This window comes from Rhinichthys klamathensis, unplaced genomic scaffold, assembly GCF_029890125.1.
Source record: "Rhinichthys klamathensis goyatoka isolate OS25496 unplaced genomic scaffold, OSU_Roscu_1.1 h1tg000039l_1, whole genome shotgun sequence".
NCBI classification, from domain to species: domain Eukaryota; kingdom Metazoa; phylum Chordata; class Actinopteri; order Cypriniformes; family Leuciscidae; genus Rhinichthys; species Rhinichthys klamathensis.
In genome coordinates, this window is record NW_026606586.1 from 62501 (window position 1) to 81948 (window position 19448).

Consider the following 19448-nt stretch of genomic DNA (forward strand, 5'->3'; position numbering starts at 1 on the left):
AGGTTGTTTTATTTGAATTCCGCTTCCAATTTCATCATTGAATATACTATTTTACTCATAAATGCGTCAGATTATGATAGTGAAACATTCGTATTTTTATTTTTAAGTTTTTTTATCTGATATTTATGTTTTAGTTTATTTATATTTTATACTATTTTTATATTTATTTTACTTTAATTACAGAAAACAATTTTTAATAGTTGTAATTTTAGTTACCAATACCACTGCCATTTTTCTTAATTGAATATACTGCTTCACTCATAGTGATAGATGATATTAACGGTCAAAAAGGTATTGTATCATTATATAATTTTGATATTAAGTCCAAAAGTTCAGATAAAACCCATGTGAATGCTGCAATAAGTAAAAGTTATTTGTTTCTGTTTTTATTCTACATAAATTGATAATGACCGACTGTCCCTGTTAGCGTTGGAATATGTGGAGGAAGATAAAGTTTATATCCTCGGAGGTTTAGTGGATGAAACCATACAGAAGGTGAGACTCATGCTGGGGGATTTATTGATGAAAGATTTCATAGTGAAGAAACAGCTGAACTAAACAAGATCTCACTGCTTTCTTTTAGAAAATAAGCTTCACGAGGGCGAAAGAGTTTGGCATTCGCATGGCGCGGCTGCCGATTGACGAGTACATGGTGAAGAAACCAAACCCCAAAAACTTCCACTCCAAAATCCTAGCCATCAACCAAGGTCATCGCTTTCTCTGACTCCGTTTCTACATCCAGCAATCCTAATCCTCCTCATCCCGAGTGTGTAACTGACCGTGTGCTGTTGTGTTTCAGTGTTTGAAATCCTACTGACATTTCGGGACACCAAAGATTGGACTAAAGCTCTCGTCGCTGGGATTCCTCCTGGAAAAGGTTACATGTTGGCCTCGGCAGCATCTACAGACGTGATAAACCCTCAGGAAGAGCTGTAGACAGAGCAATATACAGTGGCAGTGTTATAAAATCATCTATATTAGATAACTTAATGTCTGACTGAAGTCACTTGAATCACTAAGATTCAAAATACTTGACTGCATCTTTTGTATCTTGTTTTATTTATGTTAAAATGCTCTCAAGGATGGTTTCTGCGCAGTCAAAAACTGAACTGATGGATATTTTGTCTGCATTAAAGCCACTGGATCATATCACTGATATATGCAGTTTGATGTCTCTTCCTTCTTTTATTACTGCATTCGTGTTTTCAATGTGATGTGGATCACATTACAAGTTATAACAGTAGCATCTCCTTGTTCATCTTTGTCAGAGCTGTCATTCAACGTCAAACGTACACGCAGTTAAATTAAATTATGTTAATATTATACATTAGGGCCTGGTTACCTCTATAGTTACCGCAGGTAAAACAGCTCAAACATGAATTTTAGTCTGGATCTAGACTCAAGCCTTGTCTGTTAAACTGGGGGTATAATGTTACATTAGTCCAGTATCTTTTTAATAACCACTCTTGACTAAAAACAATTTTATCAAGTAGTTTGAGCATCAGCGCGACTTAGCGGCTGACATGTGTAACTGCACAAATCATCTTCCCGGAACCATCATCAAAGTCTGTTGAAGATTAACTTAAATGCCCAAACTTTCATATTTATTCAAAACGCCCCATTAATGCATTTAAATATGTTACTCACCAAAGAAAACTATTGGTTTGACACCAAATGTTATTTTAGTTTAAAGTTTTATTTCTTGTTTAAACACATTTAGTTTATCCAAATGTGTCTAAATATGTTGATCCATGGATTCATGTAAAAAATTATATGCTGTTATAGACATCACTGTGTAACCTTATATACGTAAGTAGGATAGCTAAACTAAATTTCATATTTGACAGCTGTTTTATGATAGAAATGTTAAACGACCGACACTAATCAGGGATGCAAATTAATAAACCTTTGTCTAATTTCGCCATTTTGAGTTGAAAATAGGCCTATATAATTTACGTGATTTCTGTATTGTAATAATTAGTAACTGTCAATGTGAGGGGACTAGAAACAATAACGAAGCCGTTTTCATCATATTAGGCATAAGATTAATAATGAATTTGTACGTATTGTGAATACTTTTTATAAATGTATTTACCTAGCGTTCGTAGCCTTCAACTTGTCTAAGAAAATAATTCATAAAACATATAGGCTAAATATCAGTTGACCCTATGTTTAGGCTACTTTCTTTACTGACACAGACGAAAATGAAAACACTTGTCAGTCAAAGCAGAGAAAGAGAAAGCAGTCGAGTAACAGGAGGTGACAGAAGTGTTTTTGTATCTTTTTCTCATTTGATTTAAGTGCAGTTGTAGTTACTAGGAAATATTGTTTGTTTACTGGGCTCACAAGCTGAAATCGCGTTGGTGAAGTCGCTCATCGTGTGAAGGCCGAAGAGTGTAAAGACCAGCGACTCCGCCGAGCAAGGACACCGACAAGGCACTTGAGTATTATTTTGCGACCTCTCTTTCACTATGTGCTTTCAAATCCCTAAATCCCTACTATTACTGACTTATGTAAATCAAAAGTCACACGTATAGGAGGCAGCACAATCCTAACAACCCGCGCGTACCTTTCCGGTGTCTTCTAGTACTTTATTCTCTTTTTTCCTATCAGTGTCTGGAATTGCCAGTCCGCTGTAAACAAAGCTGATTTCATTACATCTATTTCTAGTCATTCAGGTCTCAGTCGGCCCTGACTGAGACCTGGATCAGACCAGAGGACACTGCCACACCTGCTGCCCTCTCCAATAACTTCACTTTCTCACACACCCCTCGCCTGACCAGAAGGGGTGGAGGTACAAGATCCCGAAGCGCAGATGTTTCGAAACACTGATTCAAAGCGTGATTCAAAACACCCATGTCACGTGACCATGGCCAAACGAAGCCTGGAAGTGTTTCACTCAGGCCCTGTCCCAAATCGCACACTTCATGAGCACTTTCGGTCTTGTGGACTTACAATGGCTGCCGCGTGCGCGTGTCCGTTAAGTCCGTGAGACCGCAGTGTGTCCCATTTGTCATTTTTAGATCTCAGAAGGGTGCTCGCGAGCGCCCCCACGTGGTCGATTTGCGCCCTTGATGCGCACTTTTGCCGAGCCCGCGCTGATGCGGACTCCACAGCAGACTTCTTCCCGACATTCAAAGCGGCGTTACGTCGCGAAAGTGCGGACTCAGAGGAAGACCGCGAGTGCTTAGGGTTCCATTTGGGACAGGGCCTAAGTGTTTCATCAGGTGTGGTCCGCCGAATCAGCGTTTGATTGACACGGTCGGGAACAGACCACACAATCGCACATCTGTATAAAAGTGAAATCAACGCATATTGACCTCGTGGGTTTTTGTGAGAGGAGTTTGATTTTGAGATAGCGGATTTTTGGTGCGATATAGTGACATTTATAGTGCGATTTGTTTAGTTATATTTAGGCTTACATTTAAATTTACACAACACATTGACTGATAGGCTAGAGACACATATAGACATATAGTGACACATTCATAGATACATAGATATAAATATATATAGACAGCTAGATTAATAGATAGATAGATAGATAGATACATATATAGATAGATTAAAGATAGGCTACATATATAAATACATAGATAGATTATAAATACATAGATTATAGATACATATCTAAATACATATATAGATTATAGATACATATTATATATACATATCCAAATACATAGATTGTAGATACATCTAATTACATAGATTTGAGATACATATCTAGATAGATTTGGATAGATAGATAAAATGGAGGCTCCCCAGAAGAGATGCCGTACATCTGTGGTGTGGGAGCATTTCCATTTAGAAACCCCAAATAAAGTGAGATTAGTCTCCTAACAGCAGAGAAATTAATATTTTTGAATAAAAATATGTAAAAAAGTGAAACATTGTGGCTTGATTTATTTTATTAATACTCATTTTGCAGGACCAAAATAACATTATGCACAGTGAGGAGCCTATAGGTTACAAGATTCACATATTAGAAAAGTACAATAAAAACAACAAATGTTCATGGCTCGTCAAGGTTGTTTCAGATCAACAACTGCAAGTGACCACTAGGTGTCACCATTGAGACGGGTGTCGGATTGATTCGAAGCGTCGAAACAATATGGACCATTTGGTTCAACCGTTTCATTGCTTCACGAAGCCTCGATCTGCCCATTTTAAGGAGGAGCACTGAAGATGCACTTCAATAAATAAACATTTTTAAGATTTATGCAATTCAACTAATAGTAAAATTTCATTAAATTGAATAATTCTTACACAATTTAATTGATAGTTGACTTAAATTTAGAATGGCTTAGTAAATACAATCTGTTAGACCTATTGATATTAAATATACTACATAGCTTTTTTTTATGTGAGAATTGCAATTTAATTTCAACTGATTTTTTTCTTTTATCTGTTCAGAATTATTATAAGTACATATTTAACTTTTTCTATTTCACGCATTTTTTAAAATCTATCTTTGCTTACTCATTATAATCATAACCACTCGGATCATGCAATCCTCCTCATAGATTCTAGAAGAATCAATGAACGTTCATCAATGATAGATATCCGTAATGAAATAACAGACTTCTACCCGATTCACGCTCAGAGGACCACATTATCACTCATCATCGTGGTTAGGGAGACTCAACACTTTAGAAAAACACTTCCAAGTTAGAAACTATAGAAATGATCCCTGAAAGTATAGTCTTGATGAAACTCTACGCTCGACCAGCGGCCCTTCAGCGACACGATGAAGCTCAGCGACGGTAGTCAACGATGACGTCACACACGCGACTTTACATCGATGATTAAAACAACGCGCCAAACTCCTCGGTTTAAGAGGCCATATAAATACAAACACTAGTAAAAGCACGACCCTCTACTCAAAGACTGTCTCTTTTTATTGTTAATAAATGGATTTATTAAATCCACAAAGTTAACGTGAATTCAATACTGTCTGATGAAACACCATGCATTGAATTATAGGCATATTTCACAACAACAAAAGTTCTGTCATCATTTATTTACCCCTGTTGTTCCAAACCTGGAGGATGATAAAAAATGATGATAGAATTTTCATTTTTGGGTGAACTATACCTCTAACGTTTTGGGAATTAAAGTACTTTCATTACTATATGTTTAAGCAATTTGTAATTGAATTAAATGTTATTTCCTTCAATAAAGCATGTAAAACATCAAACTTTAGCTGCAAAAAAAAACAATGAAAACTATTAATTTGAGACATGAAGAGGATTCTTGGCCTTTACAAATATTTTTGTTTAACAGTTTTTATTTATTGTTTAAACACATAAATGAGCATTTTTACAAATGTGCCTAAATATATGTTGATAAACGGATCATATGGCCTATGTTGATTAACGGATCAGTCTAAACAAAAACCTTGATTAACGGATCAAAATCTAAAAATGAAAATGATGCTGTTTTGGTCATCACCGTTTAATCTCGAATAGAACTAAATTCTTAGTAGGAACATTGATGTGGAGAACTGTAGTAAAAACCTGGTTTAGCCTACTCATGTGATTGCTGTATTATTATCAGACTTTAAGAAATATAATCTTGTATCGAATTTGCCAATTGCGTGATTTCATCTAACAAGAACTTGTTACTTCATACTGTTTCATATATTTTTATTTAATATAAACTCTTTTGTACTCCTCTTCTGTGAACAAGACCCGCCTTCTTTGATTTGATTGGCCATCTCGTTTATTTGACATGACAAGCTTTGTTAAACTGCCGAGGCAGAGCGGCCTAAATTTAACTTTTAAAACTTCATCCTAACAACAAACAGCTTTACTCTTTCTACCCACTAAAATAATAAGATAAGACCATGGACTGTATATATATATATGTGTGTGTATTTGAATATATATATATCTATATATATATATATATATTCTGTTTTCATAACGTTTGACCAGCAGGTGTCGCTAAAATAATAAGATAAAATAATAATATGAGTATTAATTCTACTATTCGCTCTGGTATCAGGTACCAGGAATTGCTTCAAAAATAATAGAACACTTTCACTATTTTAACACATTCAAAGAGGTTGAAAACTCAATGAACCACGTGACTGCAAGATATAAGCATGTCGCAAATCAATGTTTTCGAAAGTTCAGTTAATTCCAAAGATACTTAAAATTCTAATAGTACGTATGACGTAGATTCGGCAGTTATTAAATTTCGTTGATTCTAAATAGCACACGTCTCTATTTTGTGACAAACCTCACTATAAAACCAATAAACTCAAAAGTTTAAGTTCATATGTACAGGTACAGACACTTACTAACAACATTTGAAACACAGTATCAGCTCTATTATTAAACACATTTATATTCATAACCACTCGGTTCATGCAATCCTCCTCATAGATTCCAGAAGAATCAATGAACGTTCATCAATGATAGATATCCATAATGAAATCACAGACTTCTACCCGATTCACGCTCAGAGGACCACATTATCACTCATCATCGTGGTTAGGGAGACTCAACACTTTAGAAAAACACTTCCAAGTTAGAAACTATAGAAATGATCCCTGAAAGTATAGTCTTGATGAAACTCATCGCTCGACCAGCGGCCCTTCAGCGACACGATGAAGCTCAGCGACGGTAGTCAACGATGACGTCACACACGCGACTTTACATCGATGATTAAAACAACGCGCCAAACTCCTCGGTTTAAGAGGCCATATAAATACAATCACAAGTAAAAGCACGTCATCTTTCACTAAGACTATGTCTTCTCAATGTTAATATATTTATTTATTAAATACACAACGTTTAACGCGACTTCAAGATATTGCATGATGAAGCAGCGGTGACTTAAACACCACACATTGAATTCAAGCAACCCTTATTTTTTGCAACGTAAGTATCTTAATTATTATATGTTTAAGTACTTTGTACCTAAATTAATTGTTATTTTCTTCAAAAAAGCATGTAGAACATAAAGCTTTAGCTGCATATAATGTCAATACCCACAATCCTCCTCGGTTGCAACTTTCCTTTTCATGGTTAGCAGACTGCATTTTGTCATGTGTATTAAACCACATCGATCCGCTACATTAAAATTATTAAGGCTATATATTTCGAACATTTGAGCACGTATTAGTATGTCTTAACTCTAAAGGAAACAACATTTAAGCGTTTATCGATGTTGGTGCTTCAACTAAATCAGTCCTGCCATGCAACACGCGTTCAAGCATCGTTCCGGCATTGACAGGGTTCGCACTCTTCTGGAAAACCTGGAAATATTTAAAAACTGATTTCAAGTCCATAAATTCATGTTTTGTTTTGTTTTTAAATAAAAAATTCTATAGAATATCTTTAATTTCTTTTAACTTTACAACATTTATTCAAAGAAACACTGCATTCATTATTTATTCATGCATCCTCTGGGAATCCTGATATTGTTGACAGAAACAATGAATCTGCAGACCTAAATATAATCAATAAACAACAACGTAACTTTTTATTTCAAACTTTTACAAGATTACACAAATGCTAGACATCATTGCATGAACATTCAAGACTTAATTTTCCAGGAATTTAATATCTGTTTTAATTATTGCATGAATTCAGAGAACAGAATTATATTTATGATCAGTTATTGAGGAGTTATGAGTCGGCTGAGAGATATAATGTGTGAGGTTTGGCAATAATAAGCTCTCATGCCCATATTTAATTATGGATATATGAAGCCTTGATTTGCAGCAAACTGTTTCGCAGATACAATTTTCGGAGAGGCTAGAAATAGCGATTTAGCAGAAAGTATAATATTTAATAATATTTAAAGCTCCAGTCCGAAACTCTTTTGGGTTAAAAATTATCCAAAATATTTTTTTTAGCAAGTACATAGCCAGTGTTCAAAACTCTCTGCTTGCCGTAGGTCGATTCAAAACAGTAAGCTTGTAATAATGTTTTTAACTCCAGTGGTACTGGTGGATTTCCGCAGGAGATTCGAGCATGTCTTTGCGTCAATACGTCACATCTGTACACACACTTCTGTACACACACATCTGTACACACACACATCTGTACACATAAAGAAGAGTCTCGTAGTAGGCTATGAGTGTGAGGATGCTGGAGGTGGAGATTTATAGCCTTTTCTCACAGCACTTGATATAATTAAACTTGTTAATTTGATGGCTGATCCAGAAAGGTTCAAACGACGATCACCAGTGACAACTAGAGACTCACCCGCTGTAAAATGCAAAAGACTTTGGACTGAGAGTTTGGAAAAAGAGACTGCAACCGGCCCGTGCGAAAACAATGATAATATCTGAAGGACATTACATGTAGTCACGCAATGCTGACGTTGTTAACATTAACAATTTGAGAACAAAGTATAATTTGCACGGTTTAACGCGATATGATAATCGATCGTTAGATTTAATCAGTGCGATTTACTGCAATGCTTTTTTTCAGTAGTTGGTCAGAACAAAAGTGGATGTTACTTACTTGTTTAGTTGACATTTTAGGGCGAAAATTCTTACTTCCAAAAAGAATAATCTGTGAGTCTGAATGCCAGTATCCACACCGGCGCGGTGACTGACAGCCTCACACTCTCCTCAGAACATTGGATTCGTCCGCGCTGTGCACTGCCGAGGCACAACTCACGTAAAGTTGATAATTCCCGCAAATGACTGCAATTGCAGCTTTCAAACAGAGATGGCGACAAAGAGGAAAAACTGCGTGCGGACTGCAGCTTTAAGTGACATGTGAAGGTAAGATAAGATCCCGGGACTCATAAATTTTGGGGCATCTCGCCCCGGGGGGCGGGGTTACGTCCTGCTTCACATCTCTCATGCGGGTTCTCGTTTACCAGGGTCAGCGCGCACAATAGCGCACACAGGCAGGCACAGAACTAGCTAGCGAACCTAGGTCTAAACCTAACCCTAACCCTAACCCTAATCCTAACCCTACCCACCCCCCGGGCGAGATGCCCCAAAATTTATGAATCTCATAAGATCCCACCCTTCCTTCAGAGCGTGTTCAAAGCCACGCCTCCTCCAAAACACATGAACACGCACAGCAGGGAGCAAACAAAAGCGTCACGAGAGACGGCGTTAAACTACTTCATGTCTCAAAGCACATTACAATAATAATGAACTTAAACAACTTGAAGAGTACTGACCTGTACCACCTGACTGCGGCAGATTCATTACACCGTTGATAGTGTTGCCGTTGAACCGCATAAATTCGTTCCGAATGTAACATCACGTGTTTCCGTCTCTTCTACATTCCAGTTAGTGAACGCAGCATAAGCTTGTTGTTTCGGTTCAGGAGGAACTGTAAAAGGCGGCTGCTGTTTGGTTTGCGGTGCTCGGTGACTGACGTCTGTCAAACTAAAAACAGAAACTTTTTATGCATTTTGGCCTTTCATTTACACGACAACAGCGTTTTGGGGGAATGACAATGCACGTTTTTGAAAACACCACCATTATCATCTCAAAAACGTGAAACTGTGAAAACGGTGACGTCATGCGTATTACGTGTTCAGTCTATAGGCAGTGTAGTGTTTCTTTACAAACTGACATCACCACCTACTGGCCTGGCATGAATAATACAGCGGTTTCAGTAATTTTCGGGGATCATTTTGACAACATTGTCGTCTATAGAAGGGTAAAACTTTTCCGTTTTTAGTACTTCATTGTCGTGTATCTGAAAATACGTTGACCGAATTGGACGGGCATTTTATGGTCCTACGCCTTCCACAGATGATATATCAATATATATCATGTATAGTGTATGTATATTTATGTGTGTGTGTGTGTCAGTGTGTGTATAGGCCTATGTGTGTGTGTGTGTGAGTGTATGTATGTATGTGTTATTACTAGATACCACTTAACTTAGTGATTGCTATCAGGATGTGAAGAGACTTTCAACCAGCATAACAAAAAAATGTTTCTGGAACAAATCGCCTACCCTGCCTTTAAACTTTTAAACGATATGTTTCTTTAATGCTTGGTATTTGGAGGCAGCAGCAATCAACCATCTCTCTCTCTCTCTCTCTCTCTCTCTCTCTCTCTCTCTCTCTCTCTCTCTCTCTCTCTCTCTCTCTCTCTCTCTCTCTCTCTCTCACACACACACACACACACACAAAAGCACATGCTCCATTTGCCATGAGAATGAGCGTTTAACGGGCATCGACCCAGTCAGTCAGTCTGTCGTGGTCTGGAGAAGTACTCAAGAACACCGCAAGAAACTGGATTCATCATCGTCTGTTCCGTAAAACGCCACAAACGGAGCTTCTAACCCTTTGGATTTTAACAGTACAGCTGTCTTTCAAAAGAGAAACCCCGACCAATTCACGAAATGTCTTCATTTTATCTCTAATATATTCAAATAACTAAATGACCGAGAGATTTAATGCTCGGATCGGTTCTATAACCGCATCAAGTGTAGGCTACTAATTTATTAATAACGACGAACTGTTTGTTATAAGTATGAAGCATAAATAATGTTTAATACTTGCTCGGATGGGAGATCGTTTCAGTCTTTCTCTGAGAACTTGGAGGATTTTGACTCTATACGGAGTGTGCTTCTTTACAGGTTAGTGGGAATTGTTTGTTTGTTTGTTGCTTTTCTCAGCTAACAAAGTTGAATAACGTTACCGAGCAGCTTTTCCTCCTCGCCGGAGGGGATTTAAAGACCTCGTGCGGGTTTGCGGCCACTCGAGAGCAGGGTGAAGCTGTAAGACTCAGTAAAATGTTTTTAAAATGAGTAATTAATACGACGTTAAATCGATTTTTTTTTATAAATATGACAAAATCGTCTATTTGTAGAAGCGTATTTGTATTAGAAGCGTACAAATTTGAAACTTTCATAATATTTAATGGGCTATTCCATTATTATGATATTTGATATATATATATTTTTTTATACTATTTTTCTGTTGGAAACAGCATGAATGATTCTGAAGTCGAACATGCGATTCTGTTGTCGTTTCGTTGCACGTTGCACTGTTCAACAAAAGCTTCCGAGTTGCTATAGAAACGACTCGATTCTACCAATCACGATTTGAGAAACGCGTCACGTGGGCTTTGAACAAGACCCGTATGCGGATAACACGACAGGACGCGGTTGCCGTTGAAAAGAAGATTTCGCTTCTTAAAACAGCTCTGAATGGACACGAACACAGGTTATTGAGTAGAAAATGCGCTGATGGCGTCTAGACAATTTACAGAGGGGAATGAGGCGGAGTTTGAGTCCGACTTGCGTGAAAATAAGGAGGCTGAAGGAGGGAGCGAAACTGATTCCGATGCATCAAGTTACAGTTACTCAGACTCAGATTACTCAGAGTAAGAAACATCAACACATTCACGAACAATAGTTATTAATAATAACTGGATTGCTAATTCGATATTTTCATGTTGCATGTTTCATCATAAAACTTTGTCAACATGACTGCAGTATGTAAACACAGATATATAATGTATATATTCTATCTTAATATTATATAAATGTGTGTATGTATACACACACACACACACACACACACACACACACACACAAACACACACACACACACACACACACACACACACACACACACACACACAGTACCGGTCAAAAGTTTGGAAACATTACTATTTGTTCATGTTTTTGAAAGAAATTTCTTATGGTCACCAAGCCTGCATTTATTTGATAAAAAAGTAGGCTAATAATGTAAAATATTATTACATTTGACAAATCGAAATATTAAAATTTATATTAATTGTTTTCTATTTTAATATACTTAAAAATATAATTTATTCATGTGATGCAAAGCTGAATTTTCATCAGCCTTTATTCCAGTGTCACATGATCCTTCCGAAATTATTCTAATATGCTGATTTATTATCGATGTTGGAAACAGTTGTGCAAACAATTTTTTTGGGAACCTGTGATACTTTTTTCACGATTCATTGGTGAATAAAAAGTTATAAAGAACCGCATTTATTCAAAATATAAATATTTTCTAATAGTAAAAGTCTTCTTTACGATCAGTTTTTATCAATTTAAAACATCATTGCTGAATAAAAATAATACTTTCTTTCAAAAAAGGGGGAAAAACTAACCCTAACTGAATTTTTATATATATATATATATATATATATATATATATATAGTTTTTAAATAAGTTGTCAGTTTAGGGGGCTCTTTGACCCACATTTAAGAGAGGCTCATGAAAAGGGAAAATAGACCTCGTCCACTCTCTGCCCTCTCTCATTTTTAAGGGGAATTTCTGTTTCCAATTTGGAAAGTCAGCCATCATAAATAATTATATGCTATTCACCATCTTTAGTGAACTTATGGACTTGGTTGCCAAGAGCTAACCTCCAAAGTAGCGTGGCTTAATTTAGAAATGGAGAAGAAAACATAATGTCTGCATGGCTGACTATTGAGTCGAGTTTTTCTTGAATGTAGGAGGGGATTGTGTTTCAAAGGTCTCGGATGTGTGTCTTTCCCCTGCGGCCTTAGAGTTTAGTTCGGATTGTGCTGGGAGATACTCTTTTATACCATGTGTTACTTCCTCATCATTTGGTGGTGAAATGTAGTCTGTTGCAAAGTATTTTCACACATATAGAAAACAACAATTGTCTTTTTATGCAGAATATTTGTGAGTATTTGATAGTGTTTCAAGCAGGGCAGCAATGTCACTTTTTATTCTATTTAACTAAATAACTTTTTTAATTATATAATTATTATATGCCTACATGCAGTTTGAGTTTTTATTAATTGAATTTAACTTTTTATTTTAAAATCTTTAAACTAAATTGACAACCAGTTAACTCATCAAATATAGTTTTTTTTTATCTAGATTTGAGTTAATTTGTTGTTATTGTTGATCAAAACTATGAAAACCGTTTAAATTAAAACTGAAATAAATTGAAATAAAGCTGAAGATGAAAAACATTAAATTTAAAATAAACATTAGAAAATAAAAAATGTTGTAACTGAAATAAAAAAAGTTGAAGTGACTAAAATAACTAAAAGTAAAACTAAAATAAATTTAAATGAAAGCTAAATAGAAATATTTGGGAGGGGGGAAAACTAAATGTTAAAAATTTACAAAAAGTACACAACAAAATGACTAAAACTTTTACTAAAATTTAAATGAAAACTGAAATTAAAAACTTTTTCAAAATATTAATATTATAATAGTGTAAAAATAATAGTTCTAAAATAAAACCTGCATGATTTTCAACTTATAAAGTTGAATGAATTAAATAAAAACTTTTCTGGTAGTTCAAATGTGAATAAATATTATATTATCAGTATATAATTATTTGTACTTAAACCCTGCAGTCGATTTCTACCTTATGAAGTTGATGAATTCGATTAGATAGTTTCTGATAGTTCTTATTAGGGGCCAAGCACCGAAGGTGCGGAGGCACCTATTGTATCTGTTCTGGTTCTTATTAGGGGCCAAGCACCGAAGGTGCGGAGGCACCTATTGTATCTGTTCCGGTTCTTATTATTATTAGGGGCCAAGCACCGAAGGTGCGGAGGCACCTATTGTATCTGTTCCGGTTCTTATTATTCTTCTTCTTCTTCTTCTTCTTCCGACTGGGCGTCTATGGCAGCCCATAGAACCGTATCCGGGAAAGTTGTTCCGGTTTGACTTTCTGATAGAGGACAGTCCCAACAGTAATTGCACCAATTTTGGTGTCTCTAACTCATTGCCTCTAGCGCCACCACCTGTCCAAAATTTCAAAATCATTATGCTAATAACTTTTGAACTGTAAGGCCTATCAACAAAATTCTTTTTTCCTCTGATTCGTGAGCTCATGACGATTCGATCCCACCCTATGACGTCATTTTCCGTCATAAAAATATGGCCGCCATTTTGAATTGTTTAAAAAACCTACTTTTGCAAACTCGTCCTAGACGGTTTGTCCGATTCTCACCAAAATTGCACCAGATCATCCCCAGGCAGTGCCGACAAAAAGTTATGGAATTCAAGTTGATTCGCTTAACGGTTTTCGATAAACGCGCAAATTAATTTTACGTAGCGCTTGCAAAAACAGACGTAAGGCTGTATCTCCGCAACGCTTAATCGTATTCAGACCAAACTTGGTACATGTCATCACAAGCATGACCTGAGGCTACATGCTGCGTTTCGGCGCAGCGCCACCTACTGGTCCGGAGATATGAAAAACGGCTATTTTCGCTCATAACTTCTGAACGGTTTGTCCAAAAATCATAAAAGTGGTCTCTTTAGATTCAGGGCGTCATGCCGAGTCGACTGATATCCAATTTTCCCAGATCGGCCATTTTGGCTGCCGGCCATTTTGAATTATGTGCTAAAATGCTGTATTTTTTGAACGCATGAACGAATTGTTACGAAACTCGGTATGGGTCATCAGTACGATGCCCTGAAGGAGCCTGAGAAGTTTCGAAACAGCGCCACCTAGTGGTAAAATTTATTTTTCAAATGCTTATAACTCTGGCTGTGGTTGACTTATTTTCACGGGAGTCATCTCGTTGAGGTCCTGAATCGTTGCCGAGTCCAGAGATACCAAATATGCTAGGTTTCGACTTACGGTTTGTGTAGCGTTGTGATTTAGCGCTTAAAAAACATTTGCCGATATCTTCGAAACCGTTAGTCCGATCGAGACGAAACCACCGTCAGAAAATTGGAAACATAGGTCGATAGCTATACGCCAATGCCCAAATGCCAAAATATTGATAGTAAGGGGTCGTAAAATTCAATCAAAGTCACGTAGCGGTCATTTTTTACGTGTTTTTTCACATAAATGTCTATAACTCTGAAGTTAATCGAGATATCTTCACCAAAATTGACACACAGATGTAGGGGCTCACTCTGAGGACACATGAAAAAAATTGTGGGATTTTGCCTCTTGGTGGCGCTATAATAGAACAAAACATGAAAATCCCATTGATTTCAATGCAGTTTTGTGATGTGAAATGCTATACTTAATGAACACATTGCTGTAACATTACGAAACTCAGAATTTGTTACCAGCACCTTGCCTTGAAGGTACTCAAAAGATTTCAAGACAGCGCCACCTGTTGGTCAAAAGTTAAAATTACATTTCCAAAAATGCTAATAACTTTTTTAAAAATGTGCTTATTGTAATGACACTGGTCTTAATAGATTCCTTGGGTCATGCCGAGAACATAGATACCAAGTTTGACGTATTTGGACGAACTTCCTGTCCGCCATCTTTATTTACTTTCAAAACCTTCTTTTTCGAACTTCTCCTAGACCATTCGTCCGATTTTCACCAAAATCGAATCGTGTCATCTCCATACCGTGCCGACTAAAAGTTATGGATTTCGTGACGATAGAGGAAACCGTTTTTGTATACCGCAGCAGCAAAGTTGAGGCATGCTGCCAAAATTACTATTAAGTCTTTATCTCTGCAATGCCTTCACATTTTGACACCAAACTTTGTATGTGTCATTGTCACCTCACTCTGACCACATCACATCGATTTCGTAACTGCGCCACCTATTGGTCGAAAGTGATAATCCATTAAATCATCTTAAAAGTTACTGTATATATGATTTTTTAGCCATTTGCCCAAAATTATCTTAAAATGTCTTTAATTGCTCCTTGCTGCAATTGGTCTGCCACTCCCACCCATGAGGGCATCTGTTGCCGCTTCTTGCGCTTGGCCCCGGTAATGGCTGCTTGCAGCTATATTTAGGGGCCAAGCACCGAAGGTGCGGAGGCACCTATTGTATCTGTTCCGGTTCTTATTATTATTATTATTATTATTATTCTTCTTCTTCTTCTTCCGACTGGGCGTCTATGGCAGCCCATAGAACCGTTTCCGGGAAAGTTGTTTCGGTTTGACATTCTGATAGAGGACAGTCCCAACAGTAATTGCACCAATTTTGGTGTCTCTAACTCATTGCCTCTAGCGCCACCACCTGTCCAAAGTTTCACTTTTATTATGCTAATAACTTTTGAACCGTAAAGCCTATCAACGAAATTCTTTTTTCTTCTGATTCCTGAGCTCATGTTGATTCGATTGCACCATATGACGTCATTTTCCGTCATAAAAATATGTCCGCCATTTTGAATTGTCCAAAAAACCTACTTTTGCAAACTCGTCCTAGACGGTTTGTCCGATTTTCACCAAAATTGCACCACATCATCTCCAGGCAGTGCCGACAAAAAGTTATGGAATTCAAGTCGATTCGTCAAACCGTTTTTGATAAACGCACAAACTAATTTTACGTAGCACTTGCGAAAACAGACGTAAGGCTGTATCTCTGCAACGCTTAATCGTATTCAGACCAAACTTGGTACATGTCATCACAAGCATGACCTGAGGCTACATGCAGCGTTTCGGCACAGCGCCACCTACTGGTCCGGAGATACGAAAAAAGGCTATTTTTGCTTATAACTTCTGAACGGTTTGTCCAAAAATCATAAAAATGGTCTCGTTAGATTCAGGACGTCATGGCGAGTCGATTGATATCCAATTTTCCCAGATCAGCAATTTTGCCTGTCGGCCATTTTGAATTATGTGCTAAAATGCTGTATTTTTTGAACGCATGAACGAATTGTTACGAAACTCGGTATGGGTCATCAGTACGATGCCCTGAAGGAGCCTGAGAAGTTTCGAAACAGCGCCACCTAGTGGTGATTTTTTTTCTCCAATAGCTTATAATGCTTATAACTTTGGGTGTGGCCTACTTATTCTCACAAAACTGACCTCGTTAGACTCCTGAATCCTTGCCGAGTCCAACGATACCAGACTTGCCAGGTTTCAGCATATCGTTTGTGCAGCGTTGTAATTTAGCGCTTAAAAAACATTTGCCGATATCTTCGAAACCGCTAGTCCGATCGAGACGAAACCACCGTCAGAAGTTTGGAAACATAGGTCGATAGGCTATACGAAAATGCCCAAATGCGAAAATATTGATAGTAAGGGGTAGTAAAATCCAATCAAAGTCACGTGTCAGTCATTTTTGACGTGTTTTTTCACATAAATGTCTATAACTCCGAAGCGAATTGAGATTTTTACACCAAAATTGACACACATATGTATGGGCTCACTCTGAGGACACGTAAAAAAAATGGTGGGACTGAGCCTCTTGGTGGCGCTATAATAGAACAAAACATGAAATTCCCATTGACTTCAATACAGTTTTGTGATGTAAAATGCTATACTTAACAAATGCATTGCTGTAACATTACGAAACTCAGAATGTGCCATTAGCACCATGCCCTGAGGGTACTCAAAAGATTTCGAGACAGCGCCACCTAGTGGTCAAAAGTTATAACAAAATTTCCAAAAATGCTAATAACTTTTGAATAAATCTGGCTATTGAAATGACACTGGTATTAATAGATTCCTTGGGTCAAGCTGAGAACGTAGATACCAAGTTTTACTTATTTGTCCGAACTTCCTGTCCGTCATCTTGATTTTCAGTCAAAACCTACTTTTTCCAACTCCTCCTAGACCGTTTGTCCGATTTTCACCAAAATCGAATCGTATCCTCTCCAGACTGTGCCGACTAAAAGTTATGGATTTCGTGTCGATAGACGAACCCGTTTTTGTATAGTGCAGCATCAAAGTTGAGGCATGCTGCCAAAATGACTATTCAGGGTTTATCTCTGCAATGCCTTGACATTTTGACAACAAACTGTGTGTGTGTCATTGCCACCTCACTCTGACCACACCACATACATTTCGTAACTGCACCACCTATTGGTCGAAAGTGATAATCCATTAAATCATATTTTTAGTTAATGTATTAGATTTTTCACCCATTTTGCCAAAATTCATCTTTAAATGTCTTTAATTGCTCATTGTTGCAGTTGGTCTGACACTCCCAGCCATGTTGGCATCTGATATCATCTTCTTGCGCTTGGCCCCGATAATGGCTGCTTGCAGCTATATTTCTTCTTCTTCTTCTTCTTCCGACTGGGCGTCTATGGCAGCCCATAGAACCGTATCCGGGAAAGTTGTTCCGGTTTGACATTCTGATAGAGGACAGTCCCAACAGTAATTGCACCAATTTTGGTGTCTCTAACTCATTGCCTCTAGCGCCACCACCTGTCCAAAATTTCAAAATCATTATGCTAATAACTTTTGAACTGTAAGGCCTATCAACAAAATTCTTTTTTCCTCTGATTTGTGAGCTCATGACGATTCGATCCCACCCTATGACGTCATTTTCCGTCATAAAAATATGGCCGCCATTTTGAATTGTTTAAAAAACCTACTTTTGCGAACTCGTCCTAGACGGTTTGTCCGATTCTCACCAAAATTGCACCAGATCATCCCCAGGCAGTGCCGACAAAAAGTTATGGAATTCAAGTTGATTCGCTTAACGGTTTTCGATAAACGCGCAAATTAATTTTACGTAGCGCTTGCGAAAACAGACGTAAGGCTGTATCTCCGCAACGCTTAATCGTATTCAGACCAAACTTGGTACATGTCATCACAAGCATGACCTGAGGCTACATGCAGCGTTTCGGCACAGCGCCACCTACTGGTCCGGAGATACGAAAAAAGGCTATTTTTGCTTATAACTTCTGAACGGTTTGTCCAAAAATCATAAAAATGGTCTCGTTAGATTCAGGACGTCATGGCGAGTCGATTGATATCCAATTTTCCCAGATCAGCAATTTTGCCTGTCGGCCATTTTGAATTATGTGCTAAAATGCTGTATTTTTTGAACGCATGAACGAATTGTTACGAAACTCGGTATGGGTCATCAGTACGATGCCCTGAAGGAGCCTGAGAAGTTTCGAAACAGCGCCACCTAGTGGTGATTTTTTTTTCTCCAATAGCTTATAATGCTTATAACTTTGGGTGTGGCCTACTTATTCTCACAAAACTGACCTCGTTAGACTCCTGAATCCTTGCCGAGTCCAACGATACCAGACTTGCCAGGTTTCAGCATATCGTTTGTGCAGCGTTGTAATTTAGCGCTTAAAAAACATTTGCCGATATCTTCGAAACCGCTAGTCCGATCGAGACGAAACCACCGTCAGAAGTTTGGAAACATAGGTCGATAGGCTATACGACAATGCCCAAATGCGAAAATATTGATAGTAAGGGGTAGTAAAATCCAATCAAAGTCACGTGTCAGTCATTTTTGACGTGTTTTTTCACATAAATGTCTATAACTCCGAAGCGAATTGAGATTTTTACACCAAAATTGACACACATATGTATGGGCTCACTCTGAGGACACGTAAAAAAAATGGTGGGACTGAGCCTCTTGGTGGCGCTATAATAGAACAAAACATGAAATTCCCATTGACTTCAATACAGTTTTGTGATGTAAAATGCTATACTTAACAAATGCATTGCTGTAACATTACGAAACTCAGAATGTGCCATTAGCACCATGCCCTGAGGGTACTCAAAAGATTTCGAGACAGCGCCACCTAGTGGTCAAAAGTTATAACAAAATTTCCAAAAATGCTAATAACTTTTGAATAAA

General features: G+C 37.4%; 2 protein-coding genes and 2 non-coding genes across 6 annotated transcripts in view; 2 read left to right on the top strand and 2 right to left on the bottom strand.

The window, feature by feature from the left end:
* The window catches only part of trmt10b (tRNA methyltransferase 10B), a 6880-nt gene extending 5733 nt beyond the window's left edge, over positions 1–1147 (top strand). The window contains exons 6-8 of the mRNA XM_056246440.1: positions 428–495; positions 584–707; positions 800–1147. Of these exons, the coding sequence (XP_056102415.1) occupies positions 428–495; positions 584–707; positions 800–936 (329 nt within the window). The 3' untranslated portion in view covers positions 937–1147. The remainder of the gene's footprint in view (positions 1–427; positions 496–583; positions 708–799) is intronic.
* A 3349-nt stretch (positions 1148–4496) lies between these two features.
* LOC130081750 (small nucleolar RNA U3) lies at positions 4497–4709 on the bottom strand. The gene has a single exon (XR_008806716.1). It is a non-coding gene; the product is annotated as a small nucleolar RNA U3 (small nucleolar RNA).
* A 1653-nt stretch (positions 4710–6362) lies between these two features.
* On the bottom strand, positions 6363–6575 carry LOC130081751 (small nucleolar RNA U3). Its single transcript, XR_008806717.1, has one exon. It is a non-coding gene; the product is annotated as a small nucleolar RNA U3 (small nucleolar RNA).
* A 3539-nt stretch (positions 6576–10114) lies between these two features.
* intu (inturned planar cell polarity protein) overlaps positions 10115–19448 on the top strand; it is a 50639-nt gene continuing 41305 nt past the window's right edge. The window contains exon 1 of one of the 3 annotated variants that reach the window (XM_056246443.1): positions 10115–10577. In XM_056246443.1, coding sequence (XP_056102418.1) covers positions 10486–10577 — 92 coding nt within the window. In that variant the 5' untranslated portion in view covers positions 10115–10485. Of the gene's footprint in view, positions 10578–11038; positions 11327–19448 lie in introns of those variants that run through there. The other 2 variants (XM_056246442.1, XM_056246441.1) reach the window with 2 other exon arrangements.